At 36.0% G+C, this 25,386-nt stretch overlaps 1 protein-coding gene across 1 annotated transcript; it reads right to left on the bottom strand.

Moving 5' to 3' along the window:
• Smp_147300 (putative sam/hd domain protein) lies at nt 1-25,386 on the bottom strand (the record flags this gene model as incomplete). Its single annotated transcript, XM_018796004.1, has 9 exons — nt 1-150; nt 666-848; nt 3,045-3,515; nt 4,945-5,235; nt 7,973-8,005; nt 13,392-13,535; nt 17,886-17,956; nt 19,736-20,018; nt 25,375-25,386. The coding sequence occupies 9 exons, from the start codon at nt 25,384-25,386 to the stop codon at nt 1-3; spliced, it is 1,638 nt and encodes a 545-aa protein (XP_018650260.1).

Here is a 25,386-nt window from a genome sequence, read left to right as displayed (position 1 = left end):
TTAATCACTTTCACCACCATGTCTATCTTCAATCATATCTTGATGCCATCGGTTAAATGCTTCCGTTAAGCATGTCACAGGGCGGGATATCGCAGATTTTAAAGAATTACTCCTGCGCCAATAAAGACGATATGCTCGTATAACACGTAACTAAAACTCCAAAATAAATGCAGTGTATTATGAAGCATTCGGTTCCCAACTCTTATAAATAGTTAGTATCTGAGAGCAACCGATCAGTACCTAACCAATATTTGCGATTTTCCTTCAGCTATTATTGCGCTTGCTGTAAATTTTATGGATAATGTATCCTTACATAGATATCTCATAATTGCGTTATAGATATATGTCCTTAAGTTGTAGACAATATCCAATAAGACTGCATTTATTATTAAAGTCCGGTTTGATAATTCAGTATTGTATTTAATGAGACTGGAAATGTACTTGCTCAATGGAAAGGATCTCATAAGTGATGTTTCATAGCTTATTTCATATTCAAGATATTTCAGGTACCCTAGATTTCCAATTGGCTGACGATGATCCTAGTAAACTCTGGAATGTGGAATAACATTTTATAAGAGACCACTAATAAATTGAGGAGTGCATATTACGTGGACAATCCTCAGTTTTTGTGCAAGCCCTGAAATATAATAAATATTTATACTTACCGGTTCGCTGTAGGTAAAAGTGTTCCCTGAACGTGTATAAAAGTAAAATCTGGGAGATTTGAGAGTACTGTTTGAAGAGAACCTAGATTCTGTTACCAATAAATCATCTATATCTTGGATCCCAGAGTCCTGAGGAAGTCTCCTGAATATTCCAGTAAGAATGGATTCTTTGGAATGTTTTCCCTGTTCGTACATAAGAAAATAAATTATAATTGAAAACAGTACCATGTGGCAATTATCTAAGTATTTGCGTCCAAATTACATGAACTACTTAGTTCCTTGTATGCTACGTATGAAACATTGTGGCCATCAGAATGGAGGCGAGATTTCTGAGATAGTAATGAACCAGGTCAGAAGGATAAAACAAAATGGGCGAACCATGGCTAACTACCATCCACTTTTTTTATTCACTTGTAAGATCTCTTTCAGAAAAAGATACTTTGCCAATTATGATTAGCAGATATAATAGTTGGATTGTTGTACTAGATTATCATCAGTAAATGAATTAAAATGGATCAAATTAGTGAAAAAATGATGAACTAATTTTCAGAAGTTTTTCAAAGTGATAATTATCATCTTGACTTAATTGATCAAGATTTTCAAAGATATTTTATCAAAACCGGAGCTCCAATAACAAGTTCAGGGTAAAACGTTGGTATTTACAAAGTCGTCAAACACTATTGAAAAATTCTATTAAATCTTACCCATTTTCTACTTCGATAAAATAAAACAGAATAGAGAAGTTAAAAAAAGCACTTGGATATCTCAATTCGTTTATCATTGATGTAGGTGTCTTGGATGAATTTGTATTAGTCCGATAAACTGTTATTCCCGACAGAACAACAACAAAGGTAATTTACAAGGCGACATGTGAAGTAGAGTAACTAATTTTAATGATATGTGGCAGTGAACGTAAATATATTTAGTCACTTAGCCCACTGACTATTAAATGTGATTTCCTTTCACTGATTTCTACTCCGGACTCACTGAGAACGACTGCTTTGTAATGGCGTTGAACAAAGCATTATCTAGTCTATACTCTGGTTCTCAATTCTGAGTCGGAAATCCTGGATGTGACATGACGTATTATCGTAGTATACTTGAGAGAGAGAGAGAGAAAAAATTTCATGCCATCCGTTATATCATTTAACTACTATGGAAAAAATGTGAGAAAAACAGCTTGAAAGGGACATATAAGATCGAGCAATGAAAATTAACCAACGATTTTGAGGAAGATAGGAAAGGAATAGAATTGAATCAATGCAAAAATTTAATGCGTACTACCTGTTGTACGAACTAATTCCTGATATATGAACTATTGTGAAGATAACTGTCTTTAAGATGGGTCTCAGAAAGATTTAGATGGTCTGTAATTTTGTAATAACTTTATTTTAATTGGCACAATTTAGATTCATCAATGAATTAAGACATAAGTAAACTGGTAACATTTGGGAAGTATCGAATATGTCTGTTACGCAATATGTGTTACAAGATAAAAGATTTGTTTAATATCTTTAAAAGTTTATGTTCTGGAAATGAAAAGACAAATATGATTAACCATTTTAAGATAGTCAAACAGAAAAATAAGTCACTTCTTATTGCTGCTTATAATAGAGACCGAATTTAGAACTGGTTTGGCGTGTTTTTGGGATGTCCGAGAAAGGCTGATGTGACTTATTTTCCCAGGATGAACGATTCTATAATGCACAGGATTGTCATGCACTTTACTAGATACCCAGGTGTAAGGCTTATCTCTCACAAGTTAAACCAACTCGGATTGAGAACGCGATATAGAGATGGATCAACGTATATTAAGTTATTACAGTTACAAAGGGCTGAGTAAAATCTGTATTACGCTTCATACATATCTGTCTAAATGCAATCCTTAACCAAACACCGTTCAATTTCACCGACATGTCAATGTCATACATGTTTTTGATCATCAGGGAGTTTTTTGGTAGGTGACGATATCATTGGACCCAACGTCACTAGACTGAATAGTCTCTGTGACATCAGTTATTCATTGCGTCGGAGTACGAAAATTACAAGTTTAATTTTATATAGGATTTAAGTTAGTTGCGATACAATTACACAGTACATACTACGTAATACATATATATATACAAAACTTCACAGCTTTGATTCTTTAAAACCTAAAAATATGTTCGTATGGCGATATAGTCTGGTGGTGAAATGTTATCATAGTAAGTGAAAATATATTATTAAATATTTGTGAAATGACGTTAAACAAACAAATTATGGATCGATCACTAATGTGCACAAATACAGGATTATATCTATTTACAAGACTCAGTGAACTATAAAGGTCCAATAACTAAGGTATGATACAAACAAAAATTATTATAAAACGGGACTAACTTTATTATTAGAGGTCACTCCGAATGTCCTATAATAAGGTGAAATTGGTTCATAGCATAAACTTTTTCTAGGACCAAGTCCTAACCCCATTGATCGCAATGTTAGTGATTCAGTTGCTATTTCATTGATCAAATCAGGGGACTTTATAGAATTGAAAGAATGCGGATAACTATTATTTTCAACAATCGGTGCATAGTATGTCATTTCATATATACTATCAATATAGGTATACAGATCTCGACTTAAAATACGACGCATTAGAGACTGAGCTTGTTGAATTCGAGGAAGAAAATCTTTCGAAGTAACTTTTGATAATGATCCTCGTCCATAAAAAATATCCCATAAAAGTGAGTCATGAAGTTTAAGAAAATCATTCAAACTATCTGGATTTTGACATTTGAATGCCTCCATGCTAATAGATCGAAGATTAAGCACAGGTTCTATTAATTCAAGAGCATCAATAATCATAGCCTACAAAAAGGAGAATAAAACAATATTCCAATATAGGAATCCAAGTTTTGGAACGTCTGGGATGGTGAGTGTACAGTTGGTTGAAACCTATTAAAAACTTAATGTTTGCATACTCTGGACTCAGGAAAGAAGGTTCATATGGATGAATATGTCTTCGAATGTTGTATTTTGATACTATTCAGTAATAGTCAGCTTTTCTTATAATAGTTTGAACAAAGTTGTTCAATGTAGTAAAGTTATGATTCATTTTATCAAGCCGCTTGTTCACAAATTTATAATTATCTTAGTATATTTTTAGTTTCACTGTGAGGGGCGTTTCGCAAAATATTAATGCCTAATTGTGTACGTGGGCAAAGGAAGAAGGTTATACAGAGGTTTTTGATTTAATTTAAAAAAATTTAGCTATGTAGGTCACCTCCCAATAAAATGATTTTTTCAGAACTACAAGTATAAAAAAGGCAACTCACTGAAATACACAACTACTCTGAATTTCAAATTTAAAAAAACATTGTATAGATAGGTGAAACTATTCAGTAGGTGGGATGTTGGATTTATACAATTAAACAGTATTGACTTTATCTTTTGAACCGTTGTCAGAACAAAATAACGTTCAGAGTAATTTTTCAAAATCTCATCACAGTTTTGGTGAATCCCAGGATCTATTCACACACAATGAGTCTACAGTAGAGAGATGGTGCGCGTTCAAAAAGCGGATTACCAACTTTGTGGAATAATGGTTCGTGTTCAAAATGCGGCTCACTAACTTTATTGAAGAATGGTGCGTGTTCAAAATGCGGCTCACCAATTTTGTAGAGGATTAATTCCTCTATATCTGACTCCAATAAATAAATAATATCCCGCTAACTGATTATTTACTGCAGGCTAAATCTCCTAGTAGAATTACGGGTTTACTCGAGATTATTCAAAAGCCTGAACACCAGTTATAGAGATAATTTGTTGTTGAAGCTCGGTAAAATCCACAAGCGTACAGATAGCAAGCACACCGGGAAAACAAGTGTGTGTGTGTGTGAGTGTTAAAAATCCATATATATTTTTGAGTGTTAATGGATTGTGGATAAATTATTGATTGTCTTTGTTTACAACCAATGAGAGAACAAATTAAGGATTGATGTGCAGACATGCGCTCAATCAGACTCACACATAAATTTACAGTGGATTAAATGTTAGGATTACAGAGAGCACACAAAAAATACAGTAATTGAATGGGCTTGCTACAAAATAATGTCTTGTACTGTATTTTCACCATGTTATCTATGGTGAAAACAGTGGACTATTTAGTATACATATACCACTACCCTTTTTTTCCCACACTTCAGTTTAAATCATTAAAAAGACTGCATGTATTTGAAAGACGAAATAATGAATCCTTTATTAATATCTGAAACAACAGAGAAACAGTTTAACTTACAGAAATAGCCGTCACTGTTTTATGTTGATAAACTTTTTGATGAAGATGCTGTCGTAAACTAAATGTTCGAAGCAAATTTTCCAATTCTGTATCTCTAAATGATAAATGCCAACATTTTGATTCATTCTCATCACCTTTGTCTTTATCAGTGTGTAAAAAAGGTCGGTAGAATCTTAAAAATCTATCAATATCCACACTAGTTCCACTAGCCCCTAAACCAGCATGCAGACAATCTCGAAGTAGATAATCCCATTTGTCAACATCCATACCATTTAAACTATTGGAGAGAATCTGGATTCATTAAGACAAAGTAAAATTTAATATTCACCATAATAAGTACAGATGACTAATTTGTAATTGTAATTTTTCAAAACCTATTATTCGATATTTGTTCACAATAATTAGAAAGTTCACATCCTTCAATCTCAAGTATCTCATAGTCACACTTATATTATATTCAGAAGCATATAATTATCTAATATGATCTCACAGTATTACAACCGTATTTTAATGCAGATAAAGAATAGAAATCATTACAAAACCCTTCACTGAAACAAATAGTTATCCTAAGAGTTGTTTCTGTTACTAGTAAGTATACAAAACCAATTAACTATCTTCTCAAGTATTTAATGATATTAACCATTACAGTGATCAGGATCAACGAAGAAAGTTTAGGAGAAATTCCACCAATCTAATGTTACGGTTTTCTAAAAAAAATGGAGAATCACAAATAAAATTATTTATTGAAGAGTTCAAGAACAGAGTTGAGTAGAACAACATGAACTTGGTTTTTGTCGTTGAATTCTTACCAACTGCTTACAATTTTTAACATTTAAAAAGCAAAATTATAAAATCGGTTTAGAATACTTACGTAAAATAACGTTTTTGGATGTATTTGTGATCGCGCTTCAGCAGAGTACATTAAAAATGTGAAAAGAACTGGAGTCTACACAAAAATCGCATATATATAAACATTCTACAACAATGCTAGTGACAAAATTGAAATCCAAATATCTAAAAATAAGTGGCCGCGTAACGAGTAAACGCTAATGATAAGTAAAAATATATTAAGCTCAATTAGTTAAAAGTCAAAATTATTGAACCAGAAAAATCAAAAAAGGTGGTGCATCAATCAGTCAATTAAGAAAATGGATTGAAAAGAAACTAAATGATGCAGCAAAATCGAGTTCGTATTACATGGTTAAAGAAAGTGACACAACTGTTGCATTTGGAACATATAAGGGAATAAATCAATTAAAAAACTAACATCAACACGAACATATAATTCACTTAGTAGTATATGCTCGTGAATAGGTTGTCTATTCTTAACTATATTTATATTATTTTAACTAAACAGTGAGAGTGGACGTAAATTATTATTCATTAATGTTCTTATTTTAATATTATCAGATGAAATCAATTCTTAAATCAAAGCGTCAGTATTGTAAAAGTAAAAATAAAACATGACAATTCAATGTTGAATTTATACACAAATTATCTCCTACCATGTTACAGTCATATTTAAGTACTAAAACAAACTATATAAGTTCGAATAAACAACTATACTTTATGTGCATAGTATTCTCTCTTTTTTAACCAAATATTCAAGTAATTTGTTTATCATAATATGTCACAACGAAAATGTAGTATTTTAAATCGAGTAAAATTCAGTGAATAGGAAAACTGATATTTACGCTGTAATATAATTTCCTATTATACTGCAGTGGTAAATAAATCCTCAAAATAAATAGTCCAGTAAGTCTTCGATGTTGATGTTGACCTCATTACTTTTACTAGACACAGACAAGTTAAAAACGCTTGATCAAGCATCCACACCAGATCATCATTGGGTATGTCAAGTTACACATCCTTCGCAACAACTAGTCATATTAGATCACAAACTTCTCGATATATCGAATGCCTTCCATAAATGTCCATAAAATCCTTCATTCCTGACCTCTGGTTTGATTGCGTTCGGGATCTTTTGGTCATAGAGGTGTTACAGACAAAGGCGTTGTCAAACTCTAAATATCAGTAAGTTCTTTAATATCACATTCAACATGTACACTATTATGAAGAAATCCGAGGTGAAGTTTGTAAAGATCCATATTGAAAAAGCACACTGATATAACGAGGTTAACTTGTCTAACTGATTTTTGAATTACTTCTATGCTTTTTAATGTGGTTAACAGAAGATTTGGAAATGTCAGATTTAAGAATTTATTCATTCAGGAAGATGAAAAACCATAGTGTTAGATAGAATCGGAATCAGTAATCTTTAAATAACTAGACCACAAACAGCGTACCTTTAAAATACAAGCATATCCTACATTAGAATTTATGTGTAATGTGTTCAAGCACAACTGATTTGATTTTGTTCGTTTAATATGTGTTTATCAGTGAGATGATGTTTTTGTTGAAGAATTTTAAAAACGGCCAATACTGAATTTTTGATTGTTATGTTATGGTCATGGTATATATAGTCTTAAAATAAGTATCGACTCCGAATTTTCACTCACTTAGATTTACGTATTTATACATGTGGTGATCTCGGTTAGACAATATACTAAGTACATCAACACACAGTTTTACCTTAGAATCTATTGTTTGAAACTTAACCTCAGCAAACAAATCAAATCATAAAACAGCCACAGACCAATCGCCATAATCATCATTCACCAGTTACAACGTTGTTAAAAAGATAGTAAACAACCAACTTCACTCTCTTCAAATCCAAGACGATAAATCTACATATTTACATCAGTTCAGATAAAATAAGCGATCGATTTAGAACAGATACTTTCAAGTATTGTGAATAGGTGTATTAAAATTAAGTATAAAGAGTTGGAATGGAACTTTACAATTGAGCTTCAACTGAATAGATGGTTACTAATGTAATGAACTGTTAACTACACATGAAAATACTTTAGTATTAAAAGCCGAAATCTTTGACATAACGTAAACATAGTAGGATGACAAAATTTATTACAGCTTTTAAAAATGTATATAAAAATTAAGAATAACTTACTTCATAAATAAAAGGTTTATTCTTCAATGAATCCTGTGTAAGTTCAAATTAAAGAAAATGAAATAAAATACATTAAATCGAGATAGTTATTTCTAAGATAATAATTATATAAAAACATGAAATAGCACCGTTGAATATAAAACGATAATTCTGGTTGTAAGCGGGACAAAGATATAGGCAATGTGTGCAGTAACTGATTTTTAAGTAGAAACTAATGTAATTACTAGTCTGCTTGTTTCTGATCGAATTCTATCAACCAGGCTGGAATGTAACTCCTATTTCAGGTGTCTTGAGATCACATATACTGTTCTGATAGTAGATGGAAGGAGGATATTTGCAGGAAATCTTGAGACTAGATTGCATACTAGTTTTCACTTATCAGTAAGTTGTATTTGCCTTCTTGGGGGAACTAGTGATTTTTGTCAGACCAACGTGGGTCAATAAAATCCGATCAATAATAGGATAACAGTTACGACTCTGGTCAATCATCATAAAAATCTTGGTCCCGTAGGTGGCCAATCACAATCCTGGTAGGACACTGGTAACCTCTGACTGTAACAATGGGTAATGTGGGTTTGAGTCTTACGAAGCACATCACCATGATAATTAGAAGTATTCGAATTATTGTACTAAGTAGGAATCACCTCAACGGTGCAATTGAAGCCTAACAGAACTAGATTAGAGCAAACGAATGTATGGTATTTGGAATTCGTAATCTCCAGGTAATCAATTACAAAAGAATCATTAGCTCGTACGAATACCATAATCAGTTTACTCGAGATTATGCTAACAAATTTCACCTCGCATGAAATGTTCATTTAGGGCTTCGTATTGGCTATGGTCAACACAAACTGATATAGACCAAATGTTTTTAACGAAGTTGGTACAGAAGTAAGCTGATAACATATATAACTACTTCCAAGAGTAATCATCACTAAGATGGAATTAAACTTAATTTTAGTGGTCAACGTTTAACCTTATTTATTACTTACTTACTTACGCCTGTTACGCCTCGTGGAGGAGCATAGGCCACAAACCAGCGTTCTCCATCCAACCCTGTCCAGTTCTTTCCAGTTGTTATTCATCCTTTCCATATCTGTTTCTATTTCCTGACGTAATGTGTTCTTTGGTCTTCCTCTTTTCCGCTTCACTTCACCATTCCAAGTTAGGGCTTGCCTTGTAATGCACATTGGTGATTTCCTTAATGTATGTCCGATCCACGTCCAACGTCTTTTCCTAATTTCCTCTTCAGATGGACGCTGGTTTATCCTCTTCCACAGAAGGCTGTTGCTGATGGTATCCGGCCAATGAATGTTGAGTATTTTGCGTAGACAACTGTTTATAAATACTTGTACCTTCTTGACGATGGATGTAGTAGTTCTCCACGTTTCAGCTCCGTACAGTAGGACTGTCTTGACGTTCGTATTGAAGTCTCACTTTGAAATTAGTTGACAGTTGTTTTGAGTTCCATATGTTCTTCAATTGTAGAAATGCTGTCCTTGCTTTGCGCATATCCCTCTAACTACACAAACCACGCTAGGCTGCATGACCGTAAAGGGATACGACTCCGCATATCTCGTCTCAGCAGTCACTATCCTGTTCCTCTGATCATTATACTAATACATATTTAGCGATAACTCAACGCAAGCGACAACGTACACTGACTTCGCATTTTATTATCATAATCAGTAGCAGTACAGCAATGAATATCAACCGTTGATGCAGTCATCATCCTACGGCTGGACTATTTTTATCCCACATGAACTTCAAGCATGTAAATTCGAATCCGCGGTTGACATTAGAATCACGGCTCGTATTATCCCCTACCACCCTTTTTTTCGAAAATGAAGGATGTGAAAAAAATTTAGCAATCGGTGATTGGTGAATTTGTCTTTGAAAGTGTGTGCTCAAGTGAAAATGAACAAACATTTTGTCACCTGTAATAATTTTTTAATTGGCTGTAAATGGTGCAGTTTTGTAATCTGATTCGTTCAAATCGAACTAGAATAAAGTGCTTTTATTGGATGTAAGAATTGACATTTTTACATCCGATTATCATTTACAATAATTAACTATTTTCGCATTGTTCCATCTGAGTTTTGTAAAAAATTTTAACTTCGAAAAAAAACAAAAACAAATCCTTTTAATTACCCTGCTATACTCCTGTATATCGGGATAATTTCTTTTTATGAAGTAGAAATGCAACTAAAGTTATCAGTTATCGTGACAAGAGTAATAATAATGTGTAGATCATTGAAAGTTAAGTCAGTAACAGGAACACGCATGTGCCGCTTAAGCAGTTGACATGCAGCAGGTGTAAGTGTTTCCTGAAGACGACGTAGTTGAGGCTCGCGACCCAGCACAGCTCTGCTACGGCATTCAGTGGAGTACTTTTGAACTCTAGCTTCTATCCAATATCCAGTGCGAAGCAGAACACTAAATATCGATCTGAACACGGATGTTTTTCTGTTCAGCTTATGCAACTTTAAAATTCGATGGGTCGTCTCAACGAAATTTGTATTGCTTTGATCTAGAAGCATTGCAGCTGGTCTAAAAGCGTTCGACCACTTGTGCTTTTTGGACAATAACTGATCTCTCAAATATTGGTAGAAATTCCCGTCTGCTGCTTCGATAAATGACACATACCATTGGAAGCTACAATACATTGTAAAGCATATTTCGATTTACCTTTCCACATTTCTTGTTAGCATAAGACGGTAGAACATTTGAAGAAGATCAGATCGTAGCCTCTACGAATACGATGAATGGGTTAATTCTAAAGAAAGGAAAGCTTACCCTCTTGATGACATTTCGAAGCAGGTGCACGCGGCACAAGAACACTTTGTAACGCATATTGAAAACATCTTGAGCTGTAAGACGTCTCCCATATGATTGGTACGCGTAGTGTATCACATTGAATGCTGATGTTCCAGATATCAGCAGTGGCTTCACTGTTTCCAATTCCGCCGCCGTTAATCGGCGCATCCATGTGTTACAGTCGTACCTCAGGGAATTGCATTCGTGATTGTGATGCACATTCCCACGAACAACAGTCCAATAACCTTCAAGAAACTTACAAAAGATGACGGCCGGATATTGTGTGTCCATTGAAGTCCTCAATGAACAATATAATAACACTAATCAAATTACCTCCTTCGTCTAATCCGCTGCGAAGAACCGCTTGGTGTTTTATAGCTCTTTCTCCAACATACAAATTTAATATACGGCTTCCGATCTCCATGGAAATGAGAATCTCTCACCGCATAATGGCAGTACGTTGCTATTTCATAAGTTCTAATGGCGCTCCTTAACGCTTCCAGTGATGGAAACGCTACCAGATACAATGTATTCAAGAATACATTTTCCGTTTCTGTGACTACGTGAGGAACAACAGAGCCTCTAATTTGCACGTTACTGACGTCCATATTGTGAAGAAAATTATCTATATCGATAAGTACATAGCTTTCATACGAATTTCAAGAATTACATAACCAATTATAACGCATTTACAACTAGGAATTTCATTGGACGAAACGGATTGAAAAAAATTGGAAAATGGGGTGAAAATTTTTTGATTAAGGGGGACAAAAAAAACTTATTAAAAAAAATCGACGTGATCCTAATGTTATTCGTAATTTATCAGGTATTGTACAATTTTCTCCCTACATGTTAACACTATTCACATACCACTTCAGTGTTATTTTTCGAAAACAGACATTTTTTTATAAATGTGCTATTTTCTACAAGGGGGCTATGTAGTATCATTTGGCATGTTAAGCCCATATACTTTATTCTAGCTACTGGGCAACCAATTCACCTATACATTATGAGTCATATTTTGATCTTGTTAATTATTCGCTTATTAACCTTGACCATTTTTTATATGAGCGTATATGTGTGCACACTTCGTATCTTATTCATCATGTCTTTCATTTTTGTCTGACTATAAATGTTGATTAACGTTTGCTTAAAATGAGTTGGCTTACCAGCCATCTCCAATGCGTCTTATTTGTGCTTGGCTCGCTAACATATGCTCATGTGCCCATAGCTTTATGGCCTACGTCATTTGTTAATAAAAATGTAGTTGCCGCTTTCTTTTGCCTTCTGATTCTATACACCGTTAAGATTGGTACGATAACGGTTATCGAGGTGAACTATTAACGAAGCACGGCACTACAGTATCATATAGTTGCTTCATATCCCCTTCTCTTGCAGATTTTTCCGCCGTCATTGCTATTTCTCCCATGTATTTCTGCTTGTCGGCTTTAATACATTTCTTCACTTCCTTGTTTGCTTCTGCTCACTCTTCTTGTGCCTTGACTTCCTCTGCTCGCGTTCGTCTATTGTGTGGAAATATTGTGCTGCCTATAACCAATTTGTTGAATGCACGTATATTTGTAAATCTATCCTCATTTTCATTTCTCTCTCCCAGTCCATGCCGTCCAATTATATCTTCATATCCTGTGTCGTCCGCCTGGACTTTAGCATTCAGATCTCCCATCAAGATGGTGAGGTCCTTTCTTGAGCACTTAGCTATGATTGATTGCAGCCTCGAGTACAACTGATCTTGAATGTCGTCGTTGCTATCATTGGTGGGTGCATAATATTGGAAAACATTCATTGTGATCCCCTCCTTCTTTGTTTTGAATGATGCTTTGATCATTCTGGATCCATGAGATTCCCATCCCAAAAGTGCATTTCGTGTTTCTATGGTCAGCATTAGAGCAACTCCCTGAGTGTGTGGAGTATTTTACTCTTCTTGACCAGAGTACAGCAACATCTCTCCCGTATCTAGCCTTTGCTGACCAGCTTGTGTCCATAGGGCTTCTCTGATTCCGAGCACTGCCAATGTTTATATCCCCATTTCCATTGCTATTTGACTGGTCATCCCGGTCTCCCACATTGTTCGGACGTTCCATGTACCTGTAAAAATTGTTGCTCTGATTATTAGAAGGGGCATCGGCCTCGTGACTTCCAAAGAATTTCGACTTTCATCATGAGGCGTCGTAATTCTCCCTTCTATTATCAGGGCAGAGTTTACATGGTTTGGATTATATTTTTCTGTTTAGCGTTTTTTTTAGCTAGTTTTCTATGGGATTGAGTCGCTAACCCCATGCACAACCCTCCTCCTTTGCCCGTGCTTGGGACCGACATTAACTCTAGAAGAGCTACAGATAGAGTTAACCTAATTTATATAAAACCTAAAATCGTTGGATTCGACCTCGAAAACAGTCAATTCTTATAATCTTTCAGCGGTTTCTAAAATTAAATTGTTGTCATCATAGATACTATTTTCAGGCTAAATTAAATTTATCTAATTAGAGAAAAATGATAATTTTTAACAAAGTCTACAAGATATGGCATCACGTTCAATTGAGTATATTAAATAAATTATTCAGAACGATTCTTAAGACATTACCTGTTGTGATAATACAGTACCAGCATCACCTAGTATCAGGCTACGTATGAGATTCATATCAACGCCAAGATTATTTAATTCACTTTGTAAGGTAGATTTTGAACAAATAATTTGATAAAGTACATGTCCACTAACTGTTTCATGCTATACAGATGCAAAATGAAAGGGGATGAAGAGAAAACTGGAGAAATTAGCCTGAATTAGTATGTATAAGGTAGAATTAAAACTGCGAAATTTTTAAGGTATGTACAGAATCTCACATATAGTGTCAATGTCTTTTCGATGTCCGCTTGATCCAGGTAAATACCGATCCCATTATGGTAGGAGTATATTATTCGTTTGTTATTATAATCGTCACAACATACCGACTACCCACACGACAACCTATAATCTACTGAGTACACTGAATAGACTTCAGTAAAGTATGTATTACTATCATATTATATTATGTTACGACAAGCACAGGTGATAGGGTAAATATGTATTACAAGTCATATATATCTGTCTATCCAGCCATTTAGGACGACAAAACAATCACCCCGTGTACCACCTACACAACACGACCCTCGCAGATTTTGTTCGTGAGTATTCGGCCTTGAATTATTCTGAAAATCTCACCTCTATTTCTTATTATCACTATCTTTTGACGGACTTACAACTGCAATCCATTTCAAGTAGTAGTGGTGATGGTATCAAATGTCTCATATTTCGGTTGGCTTGAGATCACTCACAATATTTTTGGATTTGTAGTAGATATGTGTCTAATAACTAGATTGTTTCGAACCCTTTAAACAAAATTTTTTACCACGTCTGTTTTTCATTCATCCATAAATCCACTTCGACCTTCGTGGCCGAAAGTCGCGTGCAAAGGTCAAATTGCCTGCTTTAAACTCAAGAATTTTTAGTTATTTTCAATAGGTCTAGCCTTCACTTTCTTCTTTGAAAAAGGGATCCTGCATTGATAAATCGATACACCAACATTTTCTTTAAATGAGCAATAATCCACATAATTAAAAAGGGGCTACAGTACCGATGAATTAACTAAATCACAGATTTTATTCACAGGTATATTCCATAATCCTACATTATCCACCCAATCAATACGTAACAGGTTGATATTACAATTTCTCGTTATATAACATTTTCCTGAACCCTTCTTATTACCAAGGGTAAGACTCAAGAAAGGCAATCTTCAGATCGCTGTCTCGGTACTCGACTCACATTTTGCGTTATGAGATGAAGTAAGTAGTTTCAACCAACCCATTTTGATCCATGTGGCTTTAGATATCATAGTAATATCAGAGCCAGTATCGACTTTTAACCTAATAGATCTACTTTTTTGATAAGCTGTCATGATTTTTCTTTTCATAGAAAAGTGTATTCTACGTATACAATAGGCCATTGGGATCGCACGAAGTTTCCTGAGGTATAGCCGCTTCATGATACCGCTTATAATTGCGTGGTTGGTCTAAATTCTTCGATCCGGTTCTTCATTGAGCCGGAATACGATTTATTATAATCACATTTAAGATCAATTTTATTCGAAGTGGTTTTTCTGGATATTATAGTAACGTTTTTAGTAGTTGAGATCATGAGTCAATTGATATCCACAAAAACCCTTTCTGATATTAATCAACATATGCTCATTAGTGACTAGCTTCAAGAGGTACTTCCTGGAGTTCTAGTGAGAAGTAGTGACCATTGAAGTTTAACCAGGTCTGTTGTGAGATACTAACTCACTGAAGACAATGGTGGATGTGTTACTCAATTTCGTGGATCGTTTAAAGTTAGACATTAACACCGTTGGATGCCAGCTCAGTGGTCTACAGGTTGAGCGCTCGCACACGAGACTGATAGGTCCTCTGTTCGAATCTCACGAGCGCACTGCCACTGAGGAGTCCCACGATAGGACGAAACGACCGTCCAGTGCTTCCGGGTTTTCCATGGTGGTTTAGCTTCAATTGACTCATGGTATCAACTACTAAAAAATCAATTTTATTCTTAAAATAAGAGAATTGAGTGGATTCGTACCCACTCTAACACCAAAAATTTGTCTGTGGTTTACCTGGGCTCCGGTATTGCGCTATCGGACTACTCTTGTTTCTAGGATAACATTTCCTCAGAGAATCGATTTCCAGAAATGAACTATTGCTCTAAATCAATTGTAACGTAATCCGTGGTAACTGTTGGGATCTACGTATGGTCTGTCATTATATATATTTTTATCGTATAACCATTAAGTAACTATATTACATGTATATTCATATTCCTTTTGTTATAAGCTTCCGTTTGACCTATTAACTACTATTATACGATTAACTATTCCTGAATTATTCCCAAATCATTAGCTAGTCAACCACAGCTACTTTTTGGCCTAGTTTTGTGTAATTATCATTTTCTGTTTTGTGGTACGATGAAGTCTGTTTTGTTTGTATATAAACCCAGTATATATGAAATATGTAATTCATATAACAGAAGCTGATATTTGAGTTCTGGACTGAACCGGTTGGGCTAGGCGAGAAGCTACTATCTCAAAGGTCCAATAAGAACTCTAGGCTGCTTGTAAAGGTTTATGCGTCATTGGTCTGGTCATATAAGTCAGTGTCCCTAACTGGCGATATTATTTCGTGATATATTAATGCTGCTAATCTGTCGTTCTCCTATTCATTTTAAACTATTTATACATATTTTCATGCACTTTTTTTGAAAACATTGTTGTTTTAAGCATTTTCATCATGTAAACTAAATCTCATTATTAGTAGTCTACATATTGCTGACTTTTCTAATGTACCGGGAATTTGAATACATGATACTAAACAGATCACAGAATATAGTACTGTAAATGTTATCATTTTGTAAAGCCTCATAACAGAAATCGAGCAGTCCTATGTTCATAATATCAATATACGTTTAGTCACTTGACTCAGCTTAAATCCCCATAAAATAAGTATACATTGGACTGGCTGAAATCGAGTGTAGAGATTAGCCAATCAGAATCGAGAAATATCTATTTAGGTTTTGGAGAGAAACTTAGATTTCGATGGCTTTTGCCTTTCATTACAAAAAGTGCAGAGTAGAAATACCTTTTTATGATCGTCAGGATGTTTAACATTGGTTTGTGAAGATTTATTATGTCATCACAGAGACAAATTACAGTGTTCAATGGTACAAGTGCTTATTTTTTTAAGTACAGATTCTACGCAACATGTGAACGAATCAGTCTTCGTCCAATTTTATTTTGCTGATAGTAGATTCAGAAAAATCCATTTGATTACTAATTCAGCAAGTAAGTCGTAATGGGAATCGTAAATATGATAACGATTTTTACTATTTTTACTTTAATTTCTTCATAACTGCCCTCATACCTCTAACAGCACTCAAGACCAATTTCATCTGTACAAACCCTCAGCGAATTTGTCTACAAAGATTTCTTAAACAGTAATGGATTTCCTATAGAACTATTTGTGTTTATGAGAAAACCTCGGGGACAAACCTACAGGGTCGATAAATTCCCAATTGGACTGATGTATGCAGCAATGACTAACATTACAGTAGGAGAACCGGTATCTTACCCTGGAAAACGAATAAACTTTCTAAAAATCAATAAATCCCCACAAGTCCCATTATTTCTGTTGCGAAAATTTTTTGGAATACGTAGACTCTTTTCATTGGTTGAGGTGTTAAAATCAGGCCGTTATATTAAAAATCGCCCAAGCTCATCCCCATAATATATATAGTCGCTTTTACCGGTTTGATTTACATTGATTCAACAGTACACTAAGTCAAATGTCTGAAAAAGTATATTGAACATTGAATCACGTGGTCATTTCATCATCATCAGCTTTATAAACAAACTAGATGGTCTGACAAATGGGTGACCTTGACTTATTTTCACATCTAAATGACTCATGTTAGCATTATATGTCTATGGAATGACAAGTTTTCCAAATGAACGATACAATAGTGAATAATAGACGCAAAACACTAGGTAGAATCATATTTAGGAAAAGCCCAGCCCGACATCAACAGTAAATACGTCGGTACGATTTTAATTAACATTTGTTGGAATTAACAATGATCTTGAATTAGTGATTTCTAGAAAGCATAATTATCAGTTTGGCGGTTTTAATAAGCCAACATACTCAGAACACATTACAAGAATTGACGTTGTTTCGTCCCAAATCCTTTGGCTTCTTCCTAAGGCACTTCTTTAGTAAAATGAAAGGCTCTAAGGTGGTCTAAATTAGTCTCAAGAATCAGTAAAGAATAAGTTTGGCAATAACGACTAGAAACGTAAACACAAATAACTTTCCCAATGTCTTCACGATACGCCACAGATCTATCAGATTCATTTATACCCTAGCGTGCAGCTCCTCTGTAGTTAATTTGAAATTAGAAAAACGAATCTCAGAACGGTAAAAGTTGTATAAAAATCAAGCACGGATTTTCCAATGTTAATTTTTCCACACTTATTATAAAGGTTAATTCACTTACATTATATTCACTATATTCTGACCCGCCCCTTTTAATGAACTCTTCCCATAAATGAGAAAAAGGTCCATGACCTGTTTTGTAATAAAAAACAAAAGTTCATTCAACAGTTTATAGTTATTATACGTTTGTCTACAAAGTTCATGGTTTTCAAGTAATTCATCTTCATTAAATACGAACTAATCTCCATAAAAAATGATGCGACAAACGCAATCGTCATTGAAATATAAGGAATGCCGACACCTATTTTACTATTTTAGTACAGAGAAGTTTCTCGGTAATCAAATTAAGCTGGATACTTACGAGTGTAATAGTGAACATTGCATTTAAGTGAGCTGTGATTCGTACTACTAGCAAATCGGATTTCACAATAAAAGTTTTTTCTTGACTTCGTAAGTCTAAAGTGAGTTATTTGCTTTAATGACTGTTTTAATGTCACTTTTCTGTTGAGTACGGGATTATAGTATGGAACCGTCTTAAAATGTACGCCAATACTTGTTTAGGTTATAGAGGTACTTCTGCAATATTTTTACACTTATTGTATCAGTATTCCTACATTTTGTCTGTTAGAAGCTAATTTTCGTATTGTTTGGACAAACTGAAGCGCTACAACGACAAGAAATTACTCGTTGCAATGCTTCATTACTCATTGATGAAATGTCAAATTATTTTGCAAACATTCTGTATCCCTAACCTTTTTCACCATCACTGATAACACTACTAATGATACTACTTTGATATTCAACTTGATAATTCCATTCTACTGTGGTGATAAGGTGTGGGAACTTGAACCAAAGTATATTATGTCATGTTTTACTTTGTTTACGACTAACTGAATATTGTATATATCGTTAAGAGTAGTATTAGAAATTGAAAGAAAACACGATGAAAACATTCGAAAATTTCAAAAGCAAATGATATAAACGGCAGCTAACGTGTGCATTTCGGTGAAGTATTCTGAAAAAATCCACCAAAATAACACTAAAAAAAGTAGTTGAACTTGTGAGTAATCTTAACTGAAAGTCAAACAAATCTCTAATTCCTCCTATATTTCCACAATCCCGTAGCATGTTTCAAATCATAATGATCATTTTTGAAATGAACAAAAAATGTTGTCGAACGTCTTAAATTTCAGAATTATTAACTGGAAATTAAAAAAACCCTGCTTTTATGCAATTTACTAATCTCGGATTCATTTTTATAGCTACCGGTTCGCTTGTAAGCACTTCATATAATCTCGCCAAGCGACCTTTCAAAGTAGAAATTAGGAAAGAGATATTAGCAGAACAAAAAAACGGTAGTGTTAAAGAGTTAATCAGAGTTCGAATATTTGGTTCATACAATATCAAACATTTAAAATTCAAAATGTAGAGGGAACGAGCTAGTGAGCAGAGAATCTGGTAAATTGAATGAAGAAAATTTGAGTCGGTCATGGTAGACCTGAGCAAATTGTAGCACCGGTTCTGACTTTTATCAAAAAACACATATCTCTTTTTTTTGAGTACACTGACATAGTTCAGTCTTCTAAGTGCCTTAAGTGATAAGAAAAAAGTGTTTCGGATGAACGGCACTCCTTTCAACCGTAAGATTTCGATTTAGAAGTGCTCTGAGTTGATGTCTAGTGTGAATTTTGAAAAGGAAACTAGGTGCGTTGACTATTTTTCATTGGTTCTTAAAGGCCGTTTAACGAATAGACTTGTACCATTCAGTAAACACAATTTCTCAGGTGATCTCACTTCAGAACGTTATCATTCCACTGAGTGTGATGGATTTCCAGTGCCTACTGTACCAAAATGTTCAGATTGTAAGTGGAAATTTAAAACACTCAGAAATTATGTCGTGTGTCGACTCACCTAAATCATGGCATAAGGCAGCAATTCTAATGGCTAACTGTTCTGAGTAGCTCAAAGTTGGACCTGAGTAATTTTTATCATTGTGAATAGTCTCAAGCAACTTTTTGGCCATATGATAAGTACCGATCGAATGTTCAAATCGCGAATGTTGACAACTTGGGAAAACAAAATAAGCAATACCTAACTGCTTTATTTCTCGAAGACGCTGAAATTCAGGGGAATCGATCAACTGAACAGCTAGTGACTCCAGCTCTATTACACCATGAACTGCATCTTGAACAATCTGTATTATAAAATTAGAATGTTCAGCAACGGAGTGGTTTATTTATTTATTTATTTTATTTAAACACATATATATTGGTACAAAAGGGCACCAGGTACATATGCACCACACAAAATAATGAAAGTAGGAAGAGAAGGGATGAAAAGATAAGGCGGACTGAAATGTACAACCAGAAGACTCTTTCAGTTAGGAAAGTTAGAACCATTCTTTATGTAGAAAGTAAAAGAAGGTTGCAGCAGGATCGCCACTGGCTTCTATTCTGAGCCATATCTGATAACGTCTCTAGCCACTGTGTTGCACCATCTCTCGGACCCCAACCAGGGAGTCGTGAAGGACCAACGGAAGCTAGCCCTTTGCAGCTCTCTTTCATGCCACGACACCATGTCATACACTGACCTCCTCTCCGCTTTTTCCAACCAGTCCCAGGGTCGGCAAATAATGCACGACGTGGAAGTCTCTGGGACGACATTCGTAAAACATGTCCAAGCCACCGAAGTCGGTGTTTCAAGATGGTGACACCAATTGAATTATCGTCTCTGCGCCCGAACACACGATGCCGAACCTCTGCATTACTAACATGGTGTTGCCACTGGATGTCAGCAATCCTTCGGAGACAACGATGATCGAACACAGAGAGACGTCTAACATCCTCAACTCGGAGAGGCCAGGTTTGACAAGCATAGAGCAAAACTGCTCTCACCGACGCGTTGTAGATCCGAACTTTTACAGCCAGACTAACATCATGAAGGCGCCAAAGATGGCCCAGATTGGCATAAGCCGCTCTGGCTTTCATTATACGTGCATCAATCTCATCACTCACGCCACCACCAGCACTTATATAGCTACCTAGATACACGAACTTCTCAACTACTTCGATCTCCTCACCATCCAGGGTGAGTACAGGATTAGAATCCTGCCAGTCTTGTAGGAGTACTTTGCACTTGGAGGGTGCAAAGCACATGCCGTACCTGCGGACACTGATTGCCAACTGATTAAGTGCTGATTGCATGCCTTGGGCATTATCGCACAGTAAGACAATATCATCCGCATACTCAAGGTCGAGAAGTCGTTCTCCAGGCAACATATCCACACCGCCATTACTTACATCCACCAGAGCTGTCTCCAGGATGTCGTCGATGGCAAAGTTGAAGAGGAATGGTGAGATCGGGCAACCCTGCCTAACCCCACTGCTCGAATGGAACAAGGGAGAAAGGTGGTTGTATGCCCTCACTCTGCCTGAGGTGTTCGTATACAGGGCCTTTAAGATGTTAATGAACTTCTCAGGCACACCCTTCTTCAATAGACAATCCCAGAGAACAGTCCTGTCCAACGAATCGAAGGCGCCCTGATATCAAGAAACACTACGATTGTTGGCCTGCGATAAGTATGACGGTGTTCTAACATTTGGCGGAGGGTGAACATGTGATCAATGCATCCTCGACCAGAACGAAAACCAGCCTGCTCCTCGCGAGTCAATCGTTCGCGGGTTTTAAACAACCTACGAAGAATGATAGAAGCCAATAGTTTAGACGCAATCGAAAGTAGACTTATCCCCCGATAGTTATTGAAGGAACAACGTGAACCCTTTTTAAAGATGGGGACGACTATTGACTCATTCCAAGATGTTGGAACACTTTCTTGCTCCCAAACCTTTCCAAACAACACAGTCAATTCCTTAGTCAGAAAGTCACCACCATCTTTAAAAAGAGATGGAGGTAAGTCATCTGGGCCAGGTGATTTGTAACGTTTCAAGAGTTGGAGTTCCTTGCGGACTTCCGCCTCGTTTGGTGGATCAGTCGTCACCGGCCATGGGGGGCAGGACAAGCTGGTTGATGTTGCCGGAGCAGCAGGCCAGTTGAACTGCCCTTCGAAAAATTCCGCCCATCGTCCAAGACGTCGACAGATGTTAGTGATTGGCATCCCGTCATCCTCGTAGATTGTTTCACTCACACCAGACTTCTTGCTGCCAGTGGCTCGGATGAGTTGGAAGAGCTTCCGGCAGTTACCAGATGCAGCTGCTGCTTCCATCTCATTAGCACGCTCCGACCACCAGGCTTCCCGGTCCTTACGCAAGCTTTGCCCGATTTCATTACGTAACAGCCTTCGTTTGTGGTCAAACTCACGGTCACCTGGAGTAGACCGACGGGCTTCCATCAGTTGTAAGGAGCCAGAAGAAACCCAGTGCTTGTAAGCGGGACGTTTCGCGAAGCCGCAAGCGGCTTTACTCGCCATTTTCATGGCGTCGTGAAGATGCAACCAATGCTCATCTATACTTTTCGGTGGGATGGTAGCTAGCCTAGAGGCTAGCTCCGCTCGATACTTACTTGCAACAGAAGTTGCAGCCAGTTTACTAATATCAATCCGTTGGTGGTGGTCAATCCTTCGGCCACTGAAAAGTAAGGCGAGATTGGCGCAGACCAGGGCATGATCAGACTCCAGATAGGTACTCCAAAAGGAGCGGCAGTCTTGTACACAACCACGCCAGCGGTAGCTGATCGCGATGTGATCAATCTGAGTCCAGGCTTGGGATGCAGAGGGAGGACGCCAGGTGGCACACCGGCGATGACTGTGCCGGAAGTTAGTGCTGGCCAGAAACAGGAGTGGTTTAGGTCATAATTCATTATTTTCTTACATAAGTACTATATAAATCTTAGTCAATTGAAGATTATAAGTCCCATCAGCACACCAGTAGTGAATAAATAATCTAATTTCTGTATAAATGAAACACCCAAATATTGTCTATTTCCATATATAAATTATTTATGCAAAATACTAATCCGCAGAATTAAAACTCCGGGATTATTGATGGTATTTGATAGGGTATGTTTGAATTAAATTGAATTACTGATGATTTCTGTCATAAATACGATCCATACTGAACGTCTCTACAATACGTACTCAGGTAATCATGAAGCTTTGTTATCCAGAGCTCTTTAGTTCAAAGTGCTTATTAAGGAAGCAAAATTATGATAGAATATCTGATTATATTAGAACTGGAAGAAGAGCATACCCCAACTATTGAAGAATCTTTGATTTGTTACATAAACTCATACATTTCCCAAAGCATTACCTGTGTATATTTGGACCAGTGAGTAATGTTGAAATTTGGGGCAGCGTACCAAGTAATGGCAAATCTATAAATGAGGTAGAGAATCTTTAACGAATGAGGTTATTGGGACACGTATTACATATGTCTAACCACCCTACGCCTCGATGAGTGATGTTGTCTGGTAAAGGAGTAGGCTGATAGAAAGCTACGGATGGCAAAACCAAGATATGACGTCAGTCAGCGAAGTCACTGTCGAATTGAGCCATATTAAAAGACCTGCATTACTTGGTTAGGACCTTTGCTGTTATCATAACCACTAGTTGATGATTTATGATGACACGGTGCAGAGTCGGTAGTAGATCCTAAGTTTACAAATCATTTTATTATTTTATATAATTATTTCACGAATTCTTATTTTGGTCTCGAATCGCATTTTTTATATCTAATCTTTTTCTATACCACTTAAATGTTGCTAAATCTTTTCCAGAATTAAACTTCGCTCTATTATTATAAACAGGTCTTACTTGCAGGTCATTTCTATATAACCACTTTGTATAGTTTAAAACAGGTCACCTTATCACCTGGTTTATGCTCACGACTATTCTACAAAATATTGCTTCTTCGACCCCAAACACGGGGTTTTAAGCTGTAAATGGCAATACTGACACTTTACTAAACTATGCCAGAATGTTTTTCAAGGTAAATGAAAAACTATCATATTTCAACTGACGTCTTGATAACCCAAAACAATAACTATCAATATATTGTCAAGAGAATAAAATTCCTGAGAATTTTCTCAAATGAATGGAGAATGTCCTTCGTTCGTAAGCGACTGAGGATCGACTCTTACGTCCCTCCTGAAAAAATTGTACACAGAGGGGCGCTGTAGGAAACCTTATTGAATAAACTATTATTACTATTTTCAGTAAACACGCCATCTAATGTCACCCAGTTCCTCTTGACATATATGCTGACATGAACAAAAACACGAAAGGTCATGTTTTTTAAACTAATCTCACTAAATGAATAATAAGCAAATATGTTACTAGCACGAATGTGAATTGTCTCAAGTTTCCACCTACCAGCACAGTGCGGTGAAAGTAAAAATTTCGATAGAACATGTAAAAGCTTGCACAAAGAATTGTGCAAACTTTCCCGCAACTGGAATTGGTAAATAAATCCTAAAAATTAATAGTCTGTAAGTCTTTGATGTTGACCTCATTAGTTTTACTACATACACCAAAGCTAAAATCGCTTGGTTCAGTATCGACACCAGACTATCAATGAGCAAGTTGTGCTACGTATCCATCGTAACAGCTAGTCAACTTAGATCACAAACTTCTCGATATATTGAACGCCTTCCAAAATATTCTCAAACTGCTTTACTTCTGATTTCTAGTTTGATTGGGTTTGAGATCGTTCGGTCATAAAAGTGTCACAAAGAAAGGCGTTGTAAAACACTGGATATCCTTGGCATCTCAAGAATCAGTAATGTAGGGCTCACCTTCAGAAATGATAGTGATAACACGTCAAGGTAGACAGTGGCCAAGCATTTATAGTATGCTTTCCATCCCGCACTCCTACTGATAGATTTACTGTTCTTATACGGTATTTTACATCCAGCTTTAGGGTCACTTACTCGCTTGTTTCGTTTTTTATAGATATTCTGTGTTTCTAAAAGGTGCTTCACACAGCCGTAAAACACAATATTTGATTGCTGTGCACTATACAAGACCCTTGGATTGGTAACGAGCATTTCATCTACTCCACAAGTAAAATCAGTTGGGAAAAGCCACCGATCATTGCGAATCCATGCCATAAGCTCTGAATTTGGTCGTGTTCGAGTAAACAGCCTCTATAAGTTTTACGTAGTTTCTTAGCACATATTTTAACGGAAAACTCCCACAAAATACTGAGGAAATCTACTATTGTTAGGTGTCGGCACGCCAACAGTCCGAAACCTCTCGTGAGTCAATATTTGATCATCACCCTCTTTCGTGTTTACCGAAAGCCCAATTCTCCAGAGTTCACGCATAATTAGTGAATTTGAAGTAAACTTTGGGGAGCTATTGATAAAACCACTTTTTCTGATGAGCTAGGAAACTGCGCATAGATATTCCGATCTTCCGCAAACGTTCTACATTTTCCAAACGATCATTTTCAAAGCCCATACAATTTCAGCAATATATTCCAATTATAACATATCCATTTTAACAAGGAACTGTCAGTATTCAAAATGCAACTGGTTGATAAATTACTTACATTAAACGTAACAGAGCAAAGTTTATGTGTTAAAATTAACATTACCTTTGAAGACAT

This window comes from Schistosoma mansoni, chromosome 2, assembly GCF_000237925.1.
Source record: "Schistosoma mansoni strain Puerto Rico chromosome 2, complete genome".
NCBI lineage: Eukaryota > Metazoa > Platyhelminthes > Trematoda > Strigeidida > Schistosomatidae > Schistosoma > Schistosoma mansoni.
This window is presented reverse-complemented; position numbering and strand designations above follow the sequence as displayed.